Source organism: Mixophyes fleayi, chromosome 3 (genome assembly GCF_038048845.1).
Source record: "Mixophyes fleayi isolate aMixFle1 chromosome 3, aMixFle1.hap1, whole genome shotgun sequence".
NCBI classification, from domain to species: Eukaryota; Metazoa; Chordata; class Amphibia; order Anura; family Limnodynastidae; genus Mixophyes; species Mixophyes fleayi.
The window spans coordinates 316,745,356-316,772,225 of NC_134404.1; the positions used below are offsets into that span (position 1 = coordinate 316,745,356).

Sequence of the window (26,870 nt, forward strand, 5' to 3'; positions counted from 1 at the left end):
TCTATTTTTACACTGAAATTTAAAGTTGATCTAAGACATGCCCTACCCCAAATATAAATCTGTCCTGGCATTTTAAATTTACCTCCCCCTCCAATGCAACATGGTTTTGCCTAGGTGCAAAGTTACTCGTTTTTATGCTTTGCTCTCCCAGCAAGTCTTTTAGAAAAAGACAGTATGATACTGTTATAAATGTAGGGGATATAGGGGAAGCTAATAGAGTTTATTGGTTCAGATTGACCAAAAAAGAGGGATTATTTTGAATGCAAGATGGGGATTTGGATCTTAAAGGGGGGGACTGTCACTCCACAAAAACAGACACTCGAGGTGCACGATTCTGCCCCAAATTCAGTGTTTTTCAATGTCTTGCCTTATTTTAGGATTGAAATGTATTTGAATATTGTATTTTAAGTCAAACATGAAATGCCATTAAAAGATTGAAAAAAGCTGCTTACACTTAAACAAGTCATGCTACATTAAAAACTAAAGCAAAACACAAACAATATAGAACAGTTAAAATGTATCACCTTCATAAAAAACAATAGTTACCAGCATTTATGATGCTTAGAAACACGCTGCAAATGGATCTATGTTTTGCATTATATAGAAAAGAACATAAGAGATTATTTTTGGCAATTCTGCTACACTTACATAGCGTGATAGAAGTGTGCTACATATACTACTTAATGCATTGTAGAATTCACTTTCCAATGTATAATCCTATGCATTTTTGAGTGAAAAGCTCTTATCAGATCATCTGCCACTGTCAACAATGACAAGTATATAGCAATTTAGCAATAAGCAGATGTCTATCATCCATAGATCTGTTATTTTCTCATGGAAAACCTTCCCATTCCTGCATGACAAATGCCCTAAAAGGAATGATCAACCCACACCTAATTAAATGCAGTGTGCTTTAGAAAAAACTACAATATTAAAATCAGGTAATTATGTCTCATTAAATATTAATTATATCATATTGTCCTGGGTACAGTTTGTACAATAGATTGGAAATATAAAGATACAATATTATGTCAACAATTTGCAAAAATGAGAAATGGATCTAATAGTAATTGGCTGATCGTCATCAACATTTCATCAACATTTATTTATATAGCGCCAGCAAATTCTGTAGCGCTGATCAGCTACTGTACATCATTTTTATTGAATTTATTTGTGTAATACGGGCAAGTGGTTATCCAATAGGCGGAGTAGGTTGCAGCCTAGGGCTCATGAGGGGTGCAATATTTTTTTGGGTGCAATCTTGATGTATTCCCATCACAAAGGCCGAAGGCAATGGGTCATCCTTGGATGGGTGCTGAATCCTTAATCAGGCCCTGAACCCAGGGGATGCTATAGAGAGTTTTGTTACTCTACAAGTTCTCCCTTGTGTCTAAAAATAATAAATGGCCGAACTAGGTTGCCAGGTGCTTTATCAGTATTATTCCACAATGACTGCAATGTTCCATTAAACCCCCATCAAAGTTTGTAAAAGAGAAGATACATTTTATACTGAATTCACTGAAAACTATCAATGGCTGTAAGTGAAAGGCCAAGAGACCACATGCCAGGCAGCCAACGTAAGAAGGTAGCATAAAGGAGCGAAAACACAATACTGCGCTTGATACTGCTTGGTAAACACTGCTGCCTCTAGGCAGCCAGGCATGGAAATCGTCTAGAATCAGGTACTGACATTGTACTGCAGATGTCTTAGAAGAATTTTAAGTTTTAAGAATTTTAAGGGGCAGAAAAACAAAAATATATATTCCATGTGCCACGTTCCTAAATAATGTAAACACATATAGAATAAGAAAGCTTTAAAGATTACATTCATTCAGTTATGTGTGCATGCTTCACAGCCGTTTATGGTGGTATCTAACACCTAACACCCGTTTATGGTGGAACCTAACACCCGTTTATAGTGGCATCTAACTCCTGTTTATGGTGGTATCTAACACCCGTTTATGGTGGTATCTAACACCCAATTATGGTGGTATCTAACACCTGTTTATGGTGGCATCTAACACCCGTTTATGGTGGCATCTAACACCTGTTTATGGTGGTATCTAACACCTGTTTATGGTGGCATCTAACACCCGTTTATGGTGGTATCTAACACCCGTTTATGGTGGTATCTAACACCCATTTATGGTGGTATCTAACACCCGTTTATGGTGGCATCTAACACCCGTTTATGGTGGTATCTAACACCCATTTATGGTGGTATCTAACACCCGTCAGTGCTGCAGTAGGACTAAGGGAGTTTCAAATCTGACTGGAGTTAGAAATGGAACACAGAACCTAACTGTGCTCTGCCTTAACCACAGCCATCCAATCAGTTGCCATGTACAACCCACAGCGGACAAAATGCCTTTAAATATATTCATTTGGAACTATCCTAGTCTACATCATGTTTAAGTGGAACTCTTTGAACTCTTATCTCAATTTTTTAAAGCTCTCCCATATGATTTATCTACAGCCGTTCTAAAGAAATATATTTGCATAAAAAATATGTAGAGGAAAAAGCTCTGTACTTTCTGTAACAGCCCCTGCTACAAACAGCAGTTACACAGCCAGACTGAAGCACCAGAATTGTTCTTATCTTTCAACATATAACCTATATGTGCGTGCTAACATTTCTCACCCCACCTCCATTTTTCTTCCATACTGCAGGTAGAATTACTTCATTTCTCATCAGACATTTGCACAGAGAGGTTACGAGGGACAGGGAAAGTAGAGGGGGGCACGCAGGACCCCTAATGGCTGCCTGCTAAGTGTAAATGAACTGTCTCATCCAGAAATATCATTTTCCAAATATAGACCAAAAAAAAGAAAATATTTTATATATCTACTTTTTTTGCAGACAGTTTATACATGTTGTGAGGAGTAGAAATATGTTTATTGTACAGATAGACACAGACACACAAGCTAAGAGTGATCACAGCATAGTACATAGCATGTGATAACAAATTGATCACACATTCTATAAAGTAAATACGAAGCACAAAATATTTTAAAGCATAAAATACATTCAAAAGAATTAATGAAACATATACGAAACCTTCTAAACAGAGATTAAATGCAAAAATAAGTTCTTGACAGGTTAAACATAGTCTATATCATGAATGAAGGTTGTGTATACATGCTATAGTCTGTTCTCAGGTATTAAATTTACTATACACAATACATAAGACTTAGGGATAGATTTATCAAACGCTTTTAAAAAAAAGGAAAAGTGGAGGTGTTGCCCATAGCAACCAATTAGAGTCTCGTTATAATTTTCTAGAATGTACTAGATAAATGATAGATAGAAACTGATTGGTTGCTATGGGCAACATCTCCCACTTTTGCTCTTTTAAAAGGTTTGATAACTCTACCCCTTAGTTTTATGGATAAGTGATTTTTCTGTCATTTGGAGGACCATGTACAAAATCTATTTAACACACTCTTTAAAATTAACCTGACCTCACCACCCACACTGCCTCTGTCATTTCGCCCCTCAGTAAATTGTTTAGCGGTGCTCCTCACAGTGACTGTAGGCATATACACAGGGCGGAAGCAGTAAATTATTCTTTTTGTAAAAAAAAAATATTTCCGGTTCTGAAATAAAACATAACAGATAACACATGTATATAAATGTTGTGTAATGCATGTGTATCCATACAGTCACTAATAATTGATGTTGAATAAAGCAGTTGAATAAAGCAGTTGAATAAAGCAGTTGAATAAAGCAGTTGAATAAACCTACAGTCAACTTCTGCAGTTTCAAAATGCGCAAACGTATATGTTGGTGTGTGTGTGTGTGTGTGTGTGTGTGTGTGTGTGTACATGTATATTCATATGTATGCCTGTTAAATAGCTTGTATTATTATTTCATGTTTTTGTCTTAATATCAGTTGTTCTGCCTATTATTTCCGCCCTTGAGGATTTTTCTTTATTTAATACCCTTGGACGCATGGCCGTTCTCTATCTCATACAATGGGTATATACATAATAAGAAGGTGATTCATCTATTAATGTTCTGCTCACATTTTAAAGAGCAACTAGATAAAAAAAAAACAAAAAAAAACAACCCGTGCCGAAAATGTATTCTGACAAATTGTAACCGGATTTTTGCCGTCGACGAATAAAGCTGCATATTTTCATGTTTCTACATATATTTTTTTTATTGAGAATGTGTCACCTTGATCGCTCGCTACAGATCCAGCTCTACAGAGGCAGAACTGAGCGAAGCAAATATCTCTTGTGCATTGAAAGATGCGTGATTGACAGCATAATTCTGCTGAGGGATTTTGGTATTTCATGTGACTTTAACACTGGAACTGTCTCTTGCAGTGTTACAAAATGCACGCTGCAAAACAATGTATTGAAGATAATTAAAAGATATGTTTTAGTCACTCCATGCAGTCACTTTAGAAGTATTAATTTACAGTGAATGGAGTAAATCACATAAAAAGATGCATTCATTGATCTGATACAGAATTAAACAACATGAACAGTATCTCTGGATGTTTTGCTTTAAGCTTAACAGTCATGGCTTACCTTCCCTTAAACTAATCCATTACCATTAAAATGGATAAACACCTAATTAGTGGATGGTTTGCCTTTTTTTTTTCTTCTAATTGCTGCTCTACAGTGTCATCTAGTGCCAACACTGGGTAACTGCAACCACTCCATACATGTCTGTTATGACCAAGATGCTATGGGAGGGAATTTATTTCCCCCCGAAGTACCGCCGCGCTAAAACTATTACCGTTCTTACAGTAATAGTGCGCGTAATTAATATTAGGGTTAATATTACGGTAATAACGGTAATATCCATAACACGGTGGTACTTCGGGGGGAATTCCCCCCTACGTGTATTATCCCTCTAAATACTGTGGCATTTAGGTAAACCACCTAGAAAAAGCTATTAAAATAAAAAGTAACCAGTTTCCATTTTACCTTGTTAAACTAGTCATTTGCTGTTTCTTAGTTTGCTAACCTCACTAGACTAAGTGGATGTGTTGCCTACACTCAATGCATTGGTCTTGATGGTGTCTCAAGTTCCTAATGAAATGATTGGCTGCATTCTAAAGACTACAGAATGGCTGCTTCCACTTTGTGCAGACAATAGATACCCCTTAAGGGAAAATAGGTTTGTTAAATAATTTCTTACAGGAACTCTGTTCCACACATACTCACTTACGTGCACTCTTGCGTGTGCAGGAGACAAAGGAGAAAGGTGAAAGATATGAAACAAGTGGTGCAGAGGGAACGAGAGGGTGGACTATTGCATGTGGGGTGTATGTACAATGCTATAGTGAAAGGAATATGTCCAGTATGTGCTGGAACACTTGGCCTCTATCTCATGTTGTTGGTCAATTGACACTGAGACCAGTTAAAACTTATTGGGCCTGATTCATTAAGGATAGCAAGGCAGAAAAAAAAAAATTCTCCTGGACAAAATCATGTTACAATGCAAGGGGTGCAAATTAGTTTATTATTTTGCACATAAGATAAAAACTGGCTGTATTTTCATGTAACACACAAATACTTGATAGCTTTATTTTTACACTGATATTTAAAGTTGATCTAGGACATGCCCTGCCCCAACTATAAATCTGTCCCCATATATTAAATTTGCCTTCCCCTTCCCATAGTTTTGCCAAGGTGCAAAGTTACTCATTTTTTTGCTTTGCTTTCCTTAATGAATCAGGCCCATTGTGCCTATTTAATGCAATGTAAAGAAGGGCCATCTAGTGAATTAGTAGCATTTTCAACTGATTTTCATTGTGTTATATCTAGAGAAGTCTATAAGAAAGCAACATATTTTATTCAAAGGCAAAACAGATCTGAGACTTCATTGTGGACATGCACAGTTAATGCTTCAAATTGAGCTAAAACTTGCATGCTGAATGCATTGACTTATTTACGTCTTAAAAGAAACCCTGGTGAATAAGCCTAATAGCTTTATAGTCAAGTAGTTTATCAATCGCATAAGGCAAAGTATTTCACAAAAAAAGGCTGTTAGCAACTTACCGAGACCCATATCTTCAGCTTAGTCTTTCATTTATTTATCTTTATAATGATTCATTATTTTTTGAAAAAGAGACTGATTCATATTATCTTTGTTGGAAAATGTATGTCAAATTTATATAAATGTATAGTTCCAAAAAGTCTGTAGAGACACAATTGTACAAAGGACCCTCAGCAAAATGTAAACAAACACCCCCAATCCTACCCCCTCCAAAAAAAATGGTACAGTTGGAAGGCATTTAATAGTTTTGGAGTAAAAATGTGTAACTCATATATCTATATACACCGAAAGAATGTAATTATGAATCACTAAAGATAAAAACATGAAAACGATCTGGTCATTGATGTTTGTGACAAGCCCTAGCGCAGGGACGAGACCGTAGGAAAAGATGGTGCTACCTACCGTACTGCACTTACCTACACATTGCCACCCTGTTGCTGTGTTAAAATATTCAAACCCTTAAATGTAGTCATTTGGAGACATGTATGACATTGTCTAGTAGAACAGCAGAAACATTTATCTCAATCTGTAAATCTGCCCCAGCTCTTTAGGATTGAGTATCAATTATTGTAAAATGTATCAATGTATCAAGCACATAAAATAATAATAACATTGATGTGCCCATCTTTATGATTTTTTAAAAGCAGCTAAGTATTAAACTCTTAAATGCTAAATGTAGAGAAACTCGTATCATAACCATGTTATGCTAGTAAGTTAATCGCAGACATTAAGATAATATTGCAGATATATTAAAAACACAGAGAGACTGCACATAATTGCTACTAAAAATAATTAGACTTTATACCACATTTTCCAGAATTGTAACTTTTATTCCCTTCTTCTTGTGCAAACGTGGAACAAAAAGAAATGTATGCAACATTTAGTGGTGTGAATATTATTTTCTTTGCATAAAAATGTGGTCTTAAATAAATAAACTCCAGAGAGCCTGACACCTCTGTGGTTGTCATCTGTAAAGGTCGTGAGCTGTGGTGTTGTGAGAAGAGGTGAGGGGTTAATACTGTTCTGTCTCTCTTTGAATTTAAAGTGTTCTGCGATGGTTACACACAGTGGAGGTGGCCCTTTGGTGGCCCCATCCAATCTCCAGAATGCAGCATATTTACTAGGAACCAGTTACATCACTGAGACACTCTGGGCCTCAAGTCATATCACTGGTTCCTAGTGAATTCATAGGCTAAATATTGTTTTATCCCATCAGATGGCTGCCAAATGGTTTGTAGATGATAGGTAAAAACAAGACTAAGGGCTAGATTTACTATGCTGCGGGTTTGAAAAAGTGGGAAAGTTGCCTATAGCAACCAATCACATTCTAGCTGTCATTTTGTCGAAAGCACTAAATAAATGACAGCTAGAATGTGATTGGTTGCTATAGGCAACTTCCCCACTTTTTCAAACCCGCAGCGTAGTAAATCTAGCCCTAAGTTGGCCTAAAATGACCATGTATTTGGCTGGAAATTATTTTTCAGATGGAATTTTGGTTGGGCTTGGTGATAAATCCAGTTGGCTAGAGTCTGCACTGACCGTTGTGTGGGTATCAGATGAAAGAGAAAATACCCTATTAATTTAGCCTTCCCAACCATCTACAAATCTGTTTGTTTTGCAGCAATGTTAGACAATAGGATCTGATCCAAAAGGACAACTAGACCTGGGGGTTTTGCAATTCATACTCTTCATAGTTTATAGGATGATGACCACGTGCTATGGTATGCACTGACCACGCCCCGAGCCCGCCCCCCCCCCCCATCTCTCATTGGGATAGCCTGTGGGTCCAGAAGCCTTGACACATAGTTCCTGGCTCTGTGTCAGCAAGACAGACGGATAGTTCTCAGATTTCACACGAACGGACCCTTGGTGAGTGGATGTAAAGGCAGGAGGAGGCTATACCAGAATTAGGATTCCCATGGAAGGCAGCCTGGTAAAAAAAAAAAAGACAATATTAACAATAATTATTATTATTTGTACATCATGTGTAGCCTTAGTACTGCAGAGACCACCAGTTCAGATCAGTGGTAGCATGGGGTTAAATAACATAATTATTTCAATTGTGACTCATTTTAGAGTAGTTTACATAGAGGTGACGAAAGTATTTCTATTGCCGATGGCAGATATCTCAATCAATGTTGTGTGGGTCGGTCTTAGTAAATGGACACCTGAAGTGCTGCTAATTAAGATCCATTTCAATCAATGAGAACATATATTCAAGTTGATCATTTTGCCTTTCTTTGCTCACCAGAGCTTGTGCTGGACATTGCTGCCGGCTGTGTTCTCCGATAACTGGAAATTACTGTCTGGAAAACACCTTGGAAGCAGGAAAGTGAACCTTGGACAAACAGCATACCATGGTCAGGGGAGGACTGGCAAATTTTAGCCCGGGGGCGCAAGACTCGAGTCAACAGCCTATTTTAAAGGAAAGAAATGCAGGTAGCCCAATGACCCAGCCCAAGGTAGCCCACTATGAGGCTGGCCCGGGGGACAGATGCCCCCCTGGCCCCCCAACTCCGCCGGCCCCTGACCATGGCATAGCATTTTGTCTATGTACCAGTAACCAGTTAAACATTCCCATTATGCTCTTCTCCAAAGTTGCACGATCCATGGAAGCGAATATCTGGGATCCAACCTTTTTTGCAAAATCTTTTTTTTTCTACATATGTATGTGGTTTGCAAAATATATAGAAATTTGATGTATATAAGGTATGGTTATTTAATGAAACAATGACCGTACACAAGACAAGGGGCCGTCAGTTGCTAACGTAAGAAAGACGGATTCTTTCCTTAGGAAGGTTGTTTTTACAGTAAGGATGGTTAAGCTGTGAAATTCCATCCCACAGGAGATAGAGATGGCAAATTGGCTAACATTATAAAAAAAAATATTTGGATGTCTTTATTACGAGACATTTTTAACTTTAGCTATAATTAGTTCAGAATATTACGGGGGTTATTGATTTATTCAGTTGCCATCTTTGGCAGCAGTAAGGAACTTTCCCCCCTGTGAGACTAAATTGACAACTGTCTGTCTCACTAGAGGTTTTGTTTTGTCTTCTTCTGGATCAACACAACTAGAAATATGAAAGGTTGAACTTGATTGACCTGTGTCTTTTCTTTAAGCTGACTAACTATGCAGCCAGAGCCAGTGGTAACTCTCGATAACCCTCCCTCAGCCACTTCTGATACCATCAAACTGGGAATATGGTGTGGGGAATAAAACAGCGCCACACCCCCAACCTATCACTAACATGGGGGCGCTGCCGGAACATTAAAAACACAGAATCGTCATCATCATTTATTTATTTACATTGCGCCACTTAGTCCGCAGTGCTGTACGGAGAACTCACTAACATCACCGAATGAGTGACATCATTCGTTAATTCCACTTAGGTTCGCCCAATGGCAGCACCGGCTCTGTTAGTGACTATGAATGTGTTATACAAGAGCTAGAAAATCTTCTTTGCTCCCTGAATTTTCTTGGAAGTCAGCGAAAGTAACTGTTTTTTTCGAACTTAAACCATACGAGATCTGGAAAGCAGCTTACGCTGTATACTGTGTTTTGCATGGTAGCATATTTTTGCTGCATTAATGGTATCTTGTAAAGCCCTTGAACTTGAGTGTGTGGGGAATGTATTGTAGTTTTGCTCCTATCAGCACTTGATGAACCTGACATTCTCAAGACAGTTCATTTGAAAACAAGCTTTAGAGAAAGAGTGCTCTCTCCAGGTCTACAGCAATATCCTTTACCGCAGAGCTAACGATGGGAGCGGAATCTTCCTAAATCTCATCTGTAATTGCTAATCTACAAAAAAGGTATGGGTAAAAAACCAAGCAATATTCAATTATGTTTTATATACGCAATAGGAAGAACATTTTTATTACCGCAAATAAAACTGTGGTTGTTATATTGCATAATAAACTATACTCACTCAGCGAGAGTCTCATACTTTAAAAAAATACTAACAAGCAAACACATTATTTAAATGGAGCTTATTGAAAAATGATTTTTGGATGGTGTTCCTTATGTACTGACTTACGTCATCTTCCGGTAACTGATATCAGTAATAGAATATATATAACTGATATTTTTAAAATAAGTAGGGAACACCCAATAATTCCTAATGAAACAGGATAGTTATAGATGCATCATTTTCACGAAACAATTTGGGATTTTCTAGGCATTTCATATATAATTTATTATTACAAGATATTACTCTCGAACGACAGTAGAGAGCCAACCATTATTAGCCTAAATTGTAAAAATTACAGAGGCCAATGGTTTGCCGTATAATATCTAAAATTCATCACATTGACTTTTATTTGTAAATTGGTGGATGTGCTTAGGCTTTTGGATCAACTTGTATTTACGATATACTTGCCAACCTTATGTTGGCCCGGTCCGGGAGATCCTGGAGGGCACGAGGGGTGTATGGGCGGAGGGGGCGGCTCTTCGAGATTCTTGTCACTTTGGCCCCCGTCCACCAAGATGTAATGCCTGTTTTGGGTCTTTTTACAGTGGTAAAATGACCCCAAGCAAGCAGTACATCACTGGGGGTGGGGCCAAAATGATGAGAATCACAGAGACCCGGCCCCTCTACCCGTACATGCCGGCTCTAATTTAGTGAAGTGGGCAGATGCTGGAGGATCGTCAGCTCTCCCAGGATTCCGTTAGACCTACCCGAAATTCGGGAGTCTCCCGGACATTCCGGGAGAGTTGGCATGTATGATTTAAGAGCTAGTTTATATCTAAATAATTTCCCCAAAACACATAGATGTAAGGACTTAAAGTAGAGTCTCTTTTGCCCTTGCAGCAGGATGGAAGTTAGTGTTGGGGTAAATAGAATACAAAGCAGAACCAACCTGCTTCTCTTTTTATAATTTTCCAAATTGGGAGGTTTATGGTAAAAGTTATCTCAATCATTGATAATGAGACATTAAGAATATATTAGAGTGTTGTTACTAAATATGGAGCATTTATTTACAGATAATGGAAATAGTTTTTTCTGTAAGCATTCATAAACAATACAACAGGAGTAACTTTGCACTTTGGCAAAACCATGTTGCATTGGAGGGGGAGGCAAATTTAAAATGTGATGGCAGATTTATAGTTGGGGTAGGGAATGTCCTAGATCAACTTTAAATTTCTGTGTAAAAAATAAAGCTACCAAGTATTTGTGTGCTACATGCAAAAAACAGCCAGTATTTATCTTATGTGCAAAATAATAAACTAATTTGCACCCCTTGCATTGTAACATGGTTTTGTCCAGGAGAAAACATACTCATTTATTTGCCTTATTTTCCTTAATGAATCTGGCATAATATATTTAACAGGCATTATTTTGCAACACCCATGTAAATGAGCCTTTAGTTTATCAACTGACAAACATTTCATACTGGGCTGTCATCTTATTAAAGTTTTGTGAATCAATAATTATTATTATTATTACCATTTACTTATATAGCGCCACTAATTCCGCAGCGCTGTACAGAGAACTCACTCACATCAGTCCCTGCCCCATTGGGGCTTACAGTCTAAACTCCCTAACATACACACACAGAGATAGAGACAGACAGACAGACAGACAGAGAGACAGACAGAGACAGTCAGGGACAGACACAGACAGACAAAGTGTGGGAGGAAACCAGAGCACCCGGAGGAAACCCAATAATGTGTTACCAGTTTACTTTTTCTAGGATTTTAGTAAAATAGCAGCTTTCTGTACATAAGAAAAGACAGGCGTGGGATATTGGAGTCATTCATAAAGGGAAATCCACGTTCAGTGCATGAACCACTTTTCCACGTTTCTCATGTCATTACTCTTGCTATCTCCCTGAATGTGGTGGATATGTCAGTAAGAGGCATAGGGCTAGATTTACTAAGCTGCAGGTTTGAAAAAGTGGGGATGTTGCCTATAGCAACCAATCAGATGCTAGCTGTCATTTTGTAGAAAGTACTAAATAAATGAAAGGTAGAATCTGATTGGTTGCTATAGGCAACATCCCCACTTTTTCAAACCCGCAGCTTAGTAAATCTAGCCCATAGTGTGCACATAGCATTTGCCTGGAAAGTGGGTGAATCAGGGCATAGGTATTATCAAGGTAATTAATTTTCCGTACTTGATGCAGCACAAACCACAATATTAGTTCTGTGACACTAGTACTTATATGATGCCATGCACTTTGTTTTCATTTTCTACGACTGCTTAGGAGATGAGTAAACTGTTTGGCAAAGTTGCTGGATTAAGAGAAGTTGGCTATGGAAACAAAGGTAGACAGTGGTTTTATGCTGTTTTACATGTGAAGTCCTTCTGCCCGGCTTCATAGAATACAATGGAGGGGAGACTGAGGAAAATCATTTGGAATTGTTTCAAGTTAAACTGAAATTGAACTGAAATTCTAAACGGGGGAAATAGGTGATATTAGTAAATAGCGTTTCATGGCCCATACACAGTCCAACGTATGTCCTTGTACTCACCAATAGATTACAATGGAGGGCAGACTGAAGCAAATGATTTGGAATTATCGGGCACACGAGAGGACTCTGGTTGCATTCATGTTGGTTTACCAGGATGTTTTAGCGGATTCCTGTTGTGTGTGTTCGTTCATGTGGTGAATACAATATGGGAAAGGTGAAAGGCAAATATTCTAAATGCTTTAATGAACAGTTATTGTGGGTAGGGTAAGCATAAGATCAGATACCAAATTCACTCAAGACTTTCACCATATCAGAGAGACCAACCAGGACAAGCATGATACAATCTGCAAGGTCTACAGATCTTTGTGTCCTCTCTCTAGGCTGAATATTTAGGGGTACTAGGCCTGTGCAGCATTCTGCCACCTTTCTACCAATATTACATCACAAGGTGATGCTGAGTTATGCTCCATCTCAGGACCATATACTGTCTTGTAGGTAGACTAACCTTAACTATAGGGAACAGGGTTGGATTCTTCAAGAGAATGAGCTTTCCTTGGTTGCTTGCATTATTTAACAAAATTGGCCAAGTGAGTATGAAGCGCCGGTGTTACCGACTAAAGAGACTAATTGGATATGAGTGGCATGTGATCCCGTGACATCCAGTCATGTGATGTCCCCTTCCGCCAGCAATGACCGCCGCTACAGTCTTTCACAGCCCATGACTTTTATAAATGATGCATTCGGCTAGTGGGTATAACCCTTGTAACTGCTTGTCAAAGCAGGCTTCTGCTTATTTGGCCAAAACCCCCCACTGTTAGGCTAGAAAAGAACCTACATTCTACACAGGTAATCGTATAAGTATATTATGTCATATGGAGATCCTCCACTACTAAATGACTTAGCTGCCAGTGTGCTGGTTATGCACATGTGTACCTACAGTACAGGGTTAATGCACATATGTAAGTTCATATCATACAACAAGAACACAGAAGAAGGTGTACACTTTTGCATTGCAATTACCCTTCCTTAGTAATACGCGCCATCTGAACTCTAGATAATGACGCCACATAAATAAAAGAGAAAAAACACCTAAATAGCATGCCAGTACTCCTCATACACATAGTTATTTACATAAAAAGAATTTTCAGTAATGTATTGTTTCTATAAATAAAGTCTGATTACCTAGAGCCTGTTAACTATGTTAATGAAGGCAAAACAATTTGTTATGTTTTGCATGCTGAAAGCGGTAGCATGTATTAGCTTGTATAATCACATGTGACCTATTTGAGGATGAAACCCCTCCGGTGGATGGTGGAGGAAATAGCACTGCAATGATGAGATCTGTACAGTGGTATGTGCTACATATTATATTACTGTATTAAATAATGCTGCATATGAGAGGGTATGCAGATATGTGCAATGACCATAGTGTTTGAATCTAGTACAATGGATACTACATTTTCTCATTTTCCTACTATGAGATAATCATAGAAATGCCTTTAAAATTTATGCAGCAATAATGAAACATGGGAATCATGCAAAGTTGAACTCACTAAATGTTACAACGTCTTTTTTTTTTAAATTGGGAGCGATTTACAGAGGGCTAAATGTACTAAAAGTGATTCTGGCTGGGTGGCTCAATGCAGATGGAGCAAGTTTAGTTGTTCCATCTGGTATATTGTAATATTACTGCGGTCAGATATCGACAATCAATAAATGTGGCCAGGCTTTCTGTTTGCTATTTCGTGTTTGTTGATGCAGACACACCTAGTTTATAGTGTCAGGGACATGGCAACGAGTAAGTCTATGAATGGGAGGCAACAAAGGGATTGGATCTTGTGAATTTGGCACGCAGTAAAAAAATAACCTGACTGCCAAAATTGCTCTTCAGTAAATATATTCATGAATTGGCTTTTTAGTCAACAGATTCAATACAATAATATGGGAACAGGAGAGGATATTATGGAGAAAAAACTTTACTCTTACCCCACTTAAGCAAATAAATGTAGAGGCTGACAGGGCATGCTGGGACTAGTAGTTATACAACAATTTGTAAGACGCAGATGTCCAAGGAATGGCAGGAATACATTATCAAATGTCCCTTGCCTCTTGCTGGCAGGGAATGTTGGGACTTACAGTTCCAAACCACTTGCGAGCCACAGGTTGCATGATGATTTTGTTTTTGGCAAAGCAATATTGCATGGCAGGGGGGGGGCAGACAAGTTTAAACTGTGTGACCAAATTTAGAGTTGGGTGTGTGGAGAGTCCTGGCTCAACTCATAAATCACAGAGGTAAAATAAAGCTGCCCGATATATTTCTGTGGGACGTAGAATAACAAGGACTATTTTCCCTGCATTTGCACCCTTTGCACTACATCATGATTTGCCCAGGTGTAAATCTGCACCATTCAGCTAGATTTGGTCCTGGCATTAACAACAAGGCCCTATGTCTTTATTTAATTCACCCCCTAAAGTTCACAGAGTTTTGTCTACCTTGACCAATTAAAGTTACTGTTATAATTATGTTTGCACCCAGTAATCTTATGTTGTATCTTTTCAGAATAAACAGCATAATTGTGTTCTGTGAGGATCAGGACATTAGAAATACTCTTGCATGAAGAATGCTGTGTCTTAGAAATGGTTCCTTCTTATTGTAGGGCCTGTGTTAACTCCTGCACTGCCGGATGGCCCTTCGACAGGAGGAGAGACATGATTAGCGTTTACAACATTGTGAGGATTAAAGGAAAAAAAAAAATGTGATGTTGCTCTTGGGATGAAATGTAGAGGGGATGTTTACTGGAAAGTCAGTCTAGTTAAGGTAATTATCTCTCACTAGTGTAGGAGTTACATTTTTCTTGCTCTATCAATAAGGTTGCTGAAAGATGAGCAATAAAAAGGGTTTTGTCTGTGTTATTGATTGGGAAAGAAGTGAAGTTGTTTGGATCTATGTTGGTGCTCCTCGAGAGACTATTTATTTAAACTGAAATAAAATATATCAGTATTTCTTTAAAAGAAAAAAAAATGAAAACTTTTATTTAGAAGTACAAAGGGGGCATTTCTTAATCCCTGCAGTAGGAAATTGCTTTCTTTTCATGATCCATTGCTTTCTCTGTGTTTGACGTTGATTCTGTTAGTGGAGAGAGGAGCCATGCTTACTTGCTTCTCAATGCATTTATTTCCTGCGCCTTGGCTGAGGTTTACTTTCTAAATCGTTGTTGAAGTAAATAAAAAAGCTTTTCCCTGCAATGATCTTAGAGTCTCAAGTGGACATCAGTGTATAGTGGAGCAAAGACAACATTTACATGAGGAGCTGTAAAAGGAAATTAAGGGTTCGCTACATTGTATCAAAGATGAAGGTTTGTCTTTGTGGCTGGGGATGTACTTATGACTTCTGTTTCTGTTCAGTCTGTTTTAGATGCAGAAAGCTGCACACAAATCCCTCAGGAGAGAACTATCTCGACTTTAAAAACACAACATCATATTGAACATCCTTTTACATGCTCAGATATTACTTCAACCCATTATACAAATGTACAGAAAGTAGGGATAAATAGATAGATAGATATGAGATAGATAGATAGATAGATATGAGTTAGATAGATAGATAGATAGAGAGATAGATATGAGATAGTTAGTTAGATAGATATGAGATAGATAGATAGATAGATATGAGTTAGATAGATAGATAGATAGATATGAGTTAGTTAGATAGATAGATAGAGAGATAGAGAGATAGATATGAGATAGTTAGTTAGATATGAGATAGATAGATAGATATGAGTTAGATAGATAGATAGATAGGAGATAGATAGATATATAGATAGATAGGAGTTAGATAGATAGATAGATATGATATAGTTAGTTAGATATATATGAGATAGATAGATAGATAGGAGTTAGATAGATAGATAGATAGATAGGAGTTAGTTAGATAGATAGATAGATAGATAGATAGATAGATAGATAGATATGAGATAGTTAGTTAGATAGATATGAGATAGATAGATAGATAGATAGATAGATAGATAGATAGATAGATATGAGTTAGTTAGATAGATAGATAGTTATGAGATAGATAGATAGATAGATAGATATGAGATCGATAGACAGATAGATAGATAGATAGATAGATAGATAGGAGTTAGATAGATAGATAGATAGATATGAGATAGATAGATAGATAGATAGATAGATAGATAGGAGTTAGATAGATAGATAGATAGATAGATAGGAGTTAGATAGATAGATAGATATGAGTTAGATAGATAGATAAATAGATAAATAGATTAATAGATAGATATGAGATAGATAGATATGAGATAGATAGATAAATAGATAGATAGATAGATAGATAGATATGAGATAGATAGATTCAGTAGATGACTAGCATGTGGTTAAGAGTGATCCTCAGTCTCTATATAACTAGCATTGGGATTTATGTATGTGCAATATAGATTGCCAATGGGGGTTTATCTTCTTGAAATATAAGACTAACAGTGGAGGGTATCTGAGCAAATATATTTTCTTATGGCGATGCTTACAAATTTTGTTATGTGGCCCAGCATTTTAATTAGTTAAGCCCCTACCCTTCCACGTTTATCTGATTATATATTTTGCAGAGCATCTCTCTTTTGCCGAGCTTAGAAAGTAAGGGAGCTGTCTCTAGAGTGCAAACAGCCCTCTTGTGTAACTTCCCCCTTGTACAGCATTTGCCCTGAAGAATATTAGGATATTGGAGATGAGTTGGAAGTTTATTTATTGCTCTATTTCCCGGTTTAATAAATGTAACACTAGGGGGTAAATGTATGAAGCTCCGGGTTCTTCAACACCCGCGAGTTCGGCGTCTTCAGCGCTTAAATTTAAAGTGGCTCTGCCTTGTAAAGGGAAACTTCATACATTTACCCCTAGATGTAATTAGCCATCACTTTGAGCAAATATAAATAACAGCACCCATGGCACAAAATATCTAGTGCTTATGCGTCCGGCTCCGTGGTTTAAAGCTTGGACCTTCAGCTAATTAGGATGGTTGGAGAATTGATTGCGCAGTTACTCTATGTGCAGACAGATAGTAATGAGACTGTCATAGGAAGGCAGACTTACTCATTGCTGGCTTCACTGGCCCCATCAACACATATAGAGTCTCACTCATTTAAGTTAGAATTAGCCTATTCATTTTGTTTTGGGTCTGTGGACCTTGTCAGTTCTATGTATACTGTAATGACATGCTTCATAAATTTTATTGATACAGTAGCTCAGATCAATTTTGCAACAATGATTTTCTGCCCACGTTGTTAATATATGTATTTGCATGTGGAAAAATGTGAATGAGCACATAATTATAACTGGATTATACCCTATATGCAATGTATGCATGCAGCTATGCTAGGATCTGCAGGAATCTGTTTTCCAACTTTATTTGGAATCTACACACAAGCAATAAACAGTTATAAATGTAAATGGTGTTTGATTGTTGTGTTGAAGTGGGCTGTGGAACATCTTCAATATATAAGGAGGATGAGGACATCTCCCTTTCAATTCCCTTAAACAGACCTGCCTGCTATAATCTGATTCAATCCTTCAGGAAAGTGATGTTTAATTTAGCACCAACTCACCACTGTAAGTATAAATCAGTCTGGATAACCCCCTGAGAACTGTAACAGATTTACTTAGGAGATAAGACAAAGACTTTAAACTTAAAAAAAGGAAACTTTAGGGATAATTGCTAAAGCATTAGCAGGTAAATTTATCTTACCGTGTATTTACATACTGAGATGTACAGTGCCCGTTATTAATATTATCTTTACATGCAGTACCCCCAAAATAACAAGCAAACTCACTGACACCTGTCACAATGTAGCATATGACTGTAGAAGAATTGTCTTGGTGAGTAACCCTTGCACCTCTGGATACAGTTTATGCGACAGCCCTAGAAATTCATGTAGTGATAATGAGGTAACTGTGGGCATCGAGGTGTTGATTGTGAACAAACAAGATTATCCAAAATGTACCCCAAGTGCTTATATGATTAGTCATTCTATCCAAAGGGAGACTTTGTGGATCAATCTATGTAAAACAAAATAAAAAGCAATGGAAGCGATCAGGGCTACACTGCAGCTTTGTAAGCTGGTGGAAAGCAAACGGGACTAAGCAGCTCCCCAGCTTAACCTGTTCAGCACCACCGCGATGGACAGCGACTACATAGTAATGATTTTGTTCCTTAACGCCTTCCAAACAAGTCTCCTTCAAAATTACAGTCGAATTCCTGTCCCACATGGATAAATAAAAAACGATCAGCGAGATTATTACGCACAGAAGAAAAATTACACCCAGTTGAATTTTATTTTACTGTGTGGGCTTTTTTTTTTTGCATTCCTACAGACCTGCTTTCTCCGGCACTCCGGAGAGACAACGGTGTGGATAGCAATATGGTTCGTCTTTATAGAACCTTATGGCAGAGCCCCTCACTCCCCGAAAAAAGTTATCTAGGGCATGCAAACAGCAATCATGACATGTAACCTTTAGAGCGCAAGGCGGCGCAACAACACATTGATTAATTCTCCGATAGGTTTATGGTACTCTCTAGCATGCAAAGGGTTAAGAAGATGTGTGTAAGTTTTCTTCTTTTTTTTTTTTCCAAGATGTTGGAATATTTGATCTATAGCATGAAAGGGGAAATGCTAAGTATATCTGCATCAGTGCCTTGTGCAAACGGCGAAGATGAGAGTGCTGTTTCTTTTGAACATTTCTGAAAACTGAGCAGCACATGCTTTGGTGTTCTAGGTGTATAATAATAGCAATGGGATTCAGAAAGGGTTTTTTTTTCACACCATTATTCTGCCTCCCTCTTTCACATAGGCTCTTCCTCTGCATTGCATCCAAGCTTCAGTGATTTGCTGTTTGGAGACTGCAGATTTGCATAGGCTTCAGATCGGAAGCATATTCTTCTCCTTGATTCTTTCATAAGGGTGCACTATTCTCTGGAAACATCCTTTGGTATTACTGCTAATAGTCAGACCACTCAGATTGCTTGGGGGGAAGGCTGATTATTGAGCTGCTGTGGTTAAGACTGCTCTGTGAGTACATACACTAAATGCAGAATCTAAGAGAGCACATCAATTTTTATTCCTCAGCAAGCTCTAGGAAGTGGCTTTTTCTTCAGTATTCTAACTGGATATCCTGTGGATTATTATGGCTGCGATTCATCTAGAGGAAATCCCTTTTATGCTGGTAGTTTTGCAAAGTATGGATCATTAATTGAACGCTGCTCCTCAACTTGTCACCTCTTCTGATTTGAAGAGGATCGAGTGAAGAGATACAGATTGTGCTTTTCTAAGTGACTATGCGTTTGGCTGGGGTTTGGTTTCATTGGACCAGAAAACTGGGGGAAAGAATGAAGTAGAAGACAAAAAAAACAGGGAGAAACCCTCTATTTCCAGGAGTGAAAGGAAAGAGGAGACGCGCAGCTGGGATGGCGCTGTAAATTCTAAGGCTTGTGGAGTGTTGGGGAAAAGTTTGTGTAGAGCTGCGTCCGGAAGGCTGCGCGCTGCCTGACTGCTCCATGCAGCAGCAGCAGCAGCAGCGGATGCCTTGGAACTCCAGCGCTGACCCGGGCCCCGGCAGCGCCTGTCTCCGCTTGGCCATGTGGATACTGCCTCTTACCCTCAGCGGGGTCTTCGGGGTGACCTGGGGAGGATCGAATCTGGGCTCTCATCACATTCATCACTTCCACGGAGGGAAGCATGTATCGGCGCCTATCGCGATCTACAGGTCACCTGCTTCCTTGAGGGGAGGAAACGGTGGGTTTTTTTGTTCACCTCAACGATGTCTGTTTTTTTTTTAATCCCGTTGAGTGGCCAAAACCTACAGTAAATAAATTTAATACTTTACTATTTATCAAAGTAAAGGTTAACGCCTCTTAACGCCTCCAACCTGGTCTGGAAGAGGTTAATACTGTACAAGCAGTACTGCTGTTCTCTTAATGGTATCTGGATGTGAATAAGCAAAGGGTTTCATGCTGCGAAGAGATATGTGTATTATTTAATTAATAGGGAACTGCAAATTTCTTGGGTTTGCAGTAAATAGTGCATATGTGAAGTGATGTAAGTAGGTGTATACTGTACTGATTAATATTATTCTATATATTTACAGCATGTGCAGTTTGCATTGCTCTGGGTAGCAAAATATGTTAGACACAGGTCTACATGACAAGTGTGCAGTACATTGTATTCTGGATGTGTGTAGACCGTTGTAGTGTATGATACACACATGGACACCGTCGGTGAGTGTGTGCAATCCTTAATCAGCTGTTGTTTGCAGTCACTGGACAGTGGAGCACTCATTGCTTGTGACCAGTGCCCTCTGTAGCTATGTGTATATATCCGTGCAAGCCAGACTGTAACATTTGTTATTTGTATTGCTGACTCTCCAATTACTACTCAGTCCCCCTATTGTTCCACAGCTTCATTCATTTCTGCCATGGAAGCCAAGCACAGATGGGATTCTGTAATGTATAATCCAAAATATACAAAACCACTACTACATACAGGCACAATAAAGTCAAAATGCAGAGTTCAGCATCAGTTCCCCTTATGTGTGAGAATAGTGTAGAACCTTATGGTACAGTGATTGTATTTTCTTCTTTACTGCTCTCCCGTCACAGATATTTCACTTACTGTCGCCTGGGTTGGCTTTATTCACCTACATTCATGCACATCATTACCTGAACCCCCGTTTGATGATTACTTCTTCAGCATTAACCCAGTGGATGGAATGCTGGGCTGAGCATAAGGCAACACAGTAATTAGAAAACATATTATCTTGGGATGCTGCTGCCTATGATAGTGTATATAGTTATAGCTGAAGAAAGAAATGCAAAAATATCTATGATACCAGCTTAATTTAAAATATTTTATTCTTGTATGTTCTATTGTCTGTTAATTTATCAGTTCTATGTGTTCCAGTACATCTAGGGCCGGGATAAATTAGGGAAACCAAGACGTCTTTCTATTATCAATGCAGGTGTAAGACTATCACGATCGTGCAATTTTACTTTCATATGGAAGTTGATGCAGGTTCCCCAGGGAAGATATAGTGGGAAGGCAGATTTATATTCTGTGCAGAAAAGGCTTGATCTCAGGAGTCTGAGGGACTTAAAATTGTTTCTAGGAACATCTGTGCTAACAAATAAATTAAATATATATGTGAATTAGTTCAGTATAGCCTTGCTTTCAATACATTTTTGATAGATTTTAATTCATGTGTTATTTTACTTTATTTGAACTGTGTTTTAAATATATATATATATATATATATATATATATATATATATATATATATATATATATATATATATTAAAGTATCTATCTATCTATCTATCTATCTATCTATCTATCTATCTACTCATCTTGTGGCTCTGTGTCTGTCTGTATCTGTCTTTGAAGCCCCCACTTGTTTTAAAATGGCTTATGACCGGTTTTAGAAAATTAACTGGGGGCTATAGGCTCTAATTGTGTACCCAGATGTATATTTCTGATGGCCGGTAATGGCTCCTGTATATGCTGGCAGTCAGTGATTACAATAGGGGCCCCTGCTGGTGCATTAAGCAATGGGTTTGGCTCCAGCCTCTATGATCGCCAGCATGCAGCGTTTACATTAATGCAGAATGTTGAATGCAAAAGTGCAAAAACATTCCCACCCCCAGTAGTGACCTGGTGATGTCATCATGACCTGAGTGGGGGTACCAATAGCAGTGTAGGGGTGGTCCTGATTGTCTCTATCCTAAAAAAAAAATATTTAAATATTCACCTTAGCTCCTTAGTCCACATTACTGTGTCAGACCATGGATAAAGTGCATATATTTTATATCCTTATACCCAGATCTAGTTGATCAAGATATGGAGTGAATATCTAGGGTTGTTGCAATCATGTTAAATTACCTAAAGCAAAATATATGGAATTTGTATGTTTCCCCTATTTTAAATATTGTTTCTTAATATAATGCCTGGAAAATAATGCAATATTTATTCAAATGTACTAGCAAAATAAGTCCTATTTGTCCTAAGACAATAGAAATAATAAATTCACTCATATGAGCTCAGAAAATAATAAAGTTATGTCCTTTGAGATACTGCACATTGTGAAATCTGGCCTGCTAATGACGGTGGGAGATCCTGTGGTCTTCAAGTGATTAAGCTTTAAAACCAGCATTAGAGAAGCTGTTATTGCTTAACTATGTATTTAGGGAATTGATAACATTCTAATGTTTTCCCACTTATTTAAAATACCTGTCTTGGAATACCGAGCAGTGTCTATTGAATGACGCTCAGCCCCTTTCTCTACGCGACGTCTCCCACTGCCACCACTACCTGTGATATCATAAGTCACCCATTGTTCCCCTACTCATCACATGCACAGTAATTTAATTGAAGAGGCAATTGCCTGCAGAGACCATTGCAATCCACGAAGAGTCCTAATAATAAAGAAGTGACACAACAAAATGGCTTTACCTTAACTTTACATTTTAAATATTAGGAAGGTGCCTATGTCATTTTTGTTCTTTTAATTAACATACATTGGTAATAACACAGAATATAATTTAAGACCGATTAAGTGAGTGTGCTGCTAGCAAGAGCTTACAATCTATAGCTTCTAACTGCAATATTAAGCTCTTAAACAACAAATTATATAAACAGGAATTTGCATTTAAGTATATTTTTATGTTTTATGGACGTGTAAAATGCAGATAAAGTTCATAATTGTCATTATTGGCAAATGTATAAAAATTCACTTAAATTATCCTGACTGCTGGCAAACCTTTGCAGATTTCTATCTCCTGTTTGATTTTGTTGGACAGCGTTGGTCATGTTAGAGGTGTCAAGGGGGAAACCAGTCATATATCTTACATCTGAATTAATTTGACCATCTGTAAACATAATTATTTTTGTGGTTTCAATGCATAGCGAAGTGGAAAACTTCAGTGCATTATGTTATGATGGAAGTTTTAACTAACATTGACATTTGGTCATTACTGGTATTTCTCAGACCCAGTTTGTTTTTATTTTAAAGGTCAAAAGTAAGATAAAGGTTTTCCTCCTTGTGTGTATTTGGCTTTAGTTGATGGCTTGTTTAGTTGGCTGCTGTGTGTTACTACTCTGTGCATGTTTAATCCTATATTAATAAGTAATCCCCATAACTCCTTATTACAAAACATATTATTTTACTGATTAATTGGCTTTCTGATTCCTAAACGCTTCTAATTTTTTTTAGCATTTATTTTGTCATGGCCATTTGAATGATGGACTGGTATTTTGTTTCTCTATTTTGCTGTATTTGTGCTTATATTATTAGTGTAACAATGTAAACTCGTTTTAGACAATAGACTAATTTATTCTTCTTTCCACTAAGTTTATCTGTTTGACTCTTGGAATGGGACATGTGGTCAATGGTCCTGAATACAAAAATATCATTCCTTGGGCCAATTTAATTCTGAGAGCTGTTCCGTCGGATTCCACGGTTTGTTAGGTTATTTAAACATTGCTGAGGTGCAAGCACAAATCAGAAATGTTTTGGATACTGTATTACCCGCAAGCTCACATCAGACCGGACTTTACTCAGAATTGAATTCCCCCCACCGGAATCTCAACACAGAAGACTCCAAAGGGACTGCTCAGAATTGAATTAAACTCCTGGGGTAAATGTATCAAGCTGCGAGTTTCCGGCGGTTTTGAAAAATGGAGATGTTGCCTATAGCAACCAATCAGATTCTAGCTGTCATTTATTTAGTACATTCTACAAAGCGACAGCTAGAATCTGTCCTTATGTCCTATTGTATTGGTTGTGGATTATGGAAATTGTTCTATGGTTTTACGTTACTACTGTATTAGGAATAGAAATCATGGTTTGTTGTTATGAAGTTGGGGCCTTAGTGCTTGATGTCTGAATGGAGTAAGGGAATATATTCTGCATGGGTAACTGTAAGTATAAGGAGGATGTTCGGGGAGGTGGGTGCCCTCAAAGGGCCCCGGAGGCTGCGTTCAGCCAGCAAGTCTCCCGTTATACAGCCTTTGGCTACAGCACTTCTATTCACACCTCTCTGTGCACCAGTTTTCCGACCTATCCTCTAGACATTCTAACTGTGCTGTACACTGCTGCAGACAACAACATGCAGCCGTTTAGTTTACAGCCTTCCTTTTGTTCTTTTGCCAGTCCATAAAACACGTTTCAAGAAACATGACTAAAGACAAAGGATTGCAGCTTGAGTGGACTCACAGTTTCTCTCACCTCGTATTACACACGTGTGCACTTTGTTTTAACCTAACATATTCAAGTGCACAGTGGAATTGATTTCCATTATACAGAGTCCCTGGTTATTTAACACCAAATACAAGAATTAAAAATAACGTTCACATGGACAATTCCTGCATGTGCTCAAGTGTAAAATGACTTGAATTGCTAGAATATCGAATGGCAAGGAAATATGAAAATTCAGACATGCACAATACTAAGGTCGGTTAATCTAACTGATACCTTGTTTAGGCCGCTGGCATTTATGATCTCAGAATTATTTGTTTGTTTGATTTTGTGGTCATTGTAGCGGTATTGTACTACTTTTTTCTCTTTGACATTTTCTATTTCAAACCAATAACCGATGCCCGATTGAGACTCGTAGCTGATTTCTCTTCATTCTCCTCCTTTGCTATGCTTCATTTGCCCTATCATGGCTTGTCATTTCTAAGGCTTACAAGGTGGCAAAGCAGAGCTTACAGTTAACCTTTGCATATTTATACAGGCTGACCCAGTTTCCAGGATTGTGCAGTTAGAAGAGATTGCATTTTTAAAATACATTCTGATTGCTATTTAAAAAAAAAATCACTACAGTTTGAGCTGTGTAGTGGGTAGTTATGAGCAATATCTTTTTCGGTGTCTGTAGGAATAAATTGGATGGAATGGTATAAATACTTTGCATCAGTTATGTCCTGTAGGTAAGGCTTATCTCACCCATGGTGTATTGTCCGTGAACACTTTGGTCAGTCCAGTGTTTTGTTTAGGGCAACAAAGAAATCTGGCGTTCCGGTTAGATAAAGGAGTTGTTCCCCATCAGGTGATAAACACATCACTTAAAAGTACAGACAGAACCTGGAAGAAAAAGCAATATATTTATTGTACTAAGAGGTGCACAGTGCCAGTATGGACCAACAAATTAAAGTCATTTTATTTGTATTAAATTCATTTTTATTTTCAAGCTATTAAATTAAAGTCGAAAACTTTATTTTGCTTTATATTTAGTAATGGTGTGGGTGGTCATTGAGATAACGACCTTGATTGCGTTCAATGCCAGAGGTTCTCTTTAACCCTGGTGTGGCCATTATCTGATTGGCACATTGTACAGTTCTGCAATTATTGCTAAACTACTGTTTCACCACAGGATGTTCTACTTAAGCCCGTGCAGTACTGGCAGAGATCAATCAATGGGAAATGGCTTTATGAATGGAGAGAAGTTTTCTTGATGAATACAGTATGTTCTTTTTAACGCACAATTTGTCATACCTTTATTGTTGTGTATTATTTTCAAACATCTCTTCTTTTGGTAGAATTTGATATAGCCTTATTGACAAATAAAAGCCTTTCTGATTCATACTAAATTTGCAGAATGCCGCGTATTTAGGATCTGTTACTCTACTCTCATCCTATTTACACACTTAAGATATTACCGTTCAGGTCATTGTATGAATCCTTTTCCTCTATACAAATATACTTTTTATACTGAAATTAATAATTTTAGGAGCAATCTGTGACCAAATTGGGAAAGTGAAAAAGCAACATTTTCACAAATCCTTTCATTGTCAACACTGAAATTTATTATATTTTGTGTATTACGCTTTAGTTAGACATAATACATTATTACCAGCCGTGGGATGTATCACAAAGTACATGATTGTCAGTGATGTCCATATGTGTATAACTAGTACAATAGAATCTATGAATATTTAAAATCATAGTTGTGTTGGTACTTACAGTTACAGCGCTACATAGGATAATTGCTGACAATTATTTTCATTTTATGCATAAATTTTGGGAGATTGTTGTTTTGAGCCAATAGCCAATCTAGAAACATATTAAACGTACTTTGTAATTCCCTCCCGTATTCAGATCACTTACAGGGGCGAACGGAGGATTGTCGGGGGGGTTTCCCCCCCGACCCAAAAAAAAACCACCCCCCGCGAGAGCTGCTGCGCATGTGCAGCAGCTCCGTTTCTTCAGTGCTGTCCTATACAGCAGCCGCGGCTCTGTCTAAGAAGCGTCCGCAGCGGTGCTGTATACACTACAGCACCGCCGCGGACGCTTCTTTGACAGCGCCTCGGCTGCTGTATAGGACAGAGCAGCTATAGCGGCCACTTAGTCAGCGCAGGGGGGGTTTCTGGAGACTCAGAAACCCC

At 38.0% G+C, this 26,870-nt stretch overlaps 1 protein-coding gene across 26 annotated transcripts in view; it reads left to right on the forward strand.

Annotated features, from left to right (window-relative positions):
- The window catches only part of NRXN1 (neurexin 1), a 1,083,382-nt gene that overhangs the window by 707,366 nt on the left and 349,146 nt on the right, over window positions 1–26,870 (forward strand). For 2 of the 26 annotated variants that reach the window (XM_075204078.1, XM_075204079.1), the window contains exon 1: window positions 19,329–20,230. The exons of 22 other annotated variants lie outside the window; for them this stretch is intronic. In XM_075204078.1, coding sequence (XP_075060179.1) covers window positions 19,993–20,230 — 238 coding nt within the window. In that variant the 5' untranslated portion in view covers window positions 19,329–19,992. Of the gene's footprint in view, window positions 1–19,328; window positions 20,231–26,870 lie in introns of those variants that run through there. 2 more of the 26 variants (XM_075204076.1, XM_075204077.1) reach the window with 1 other exon arrangement.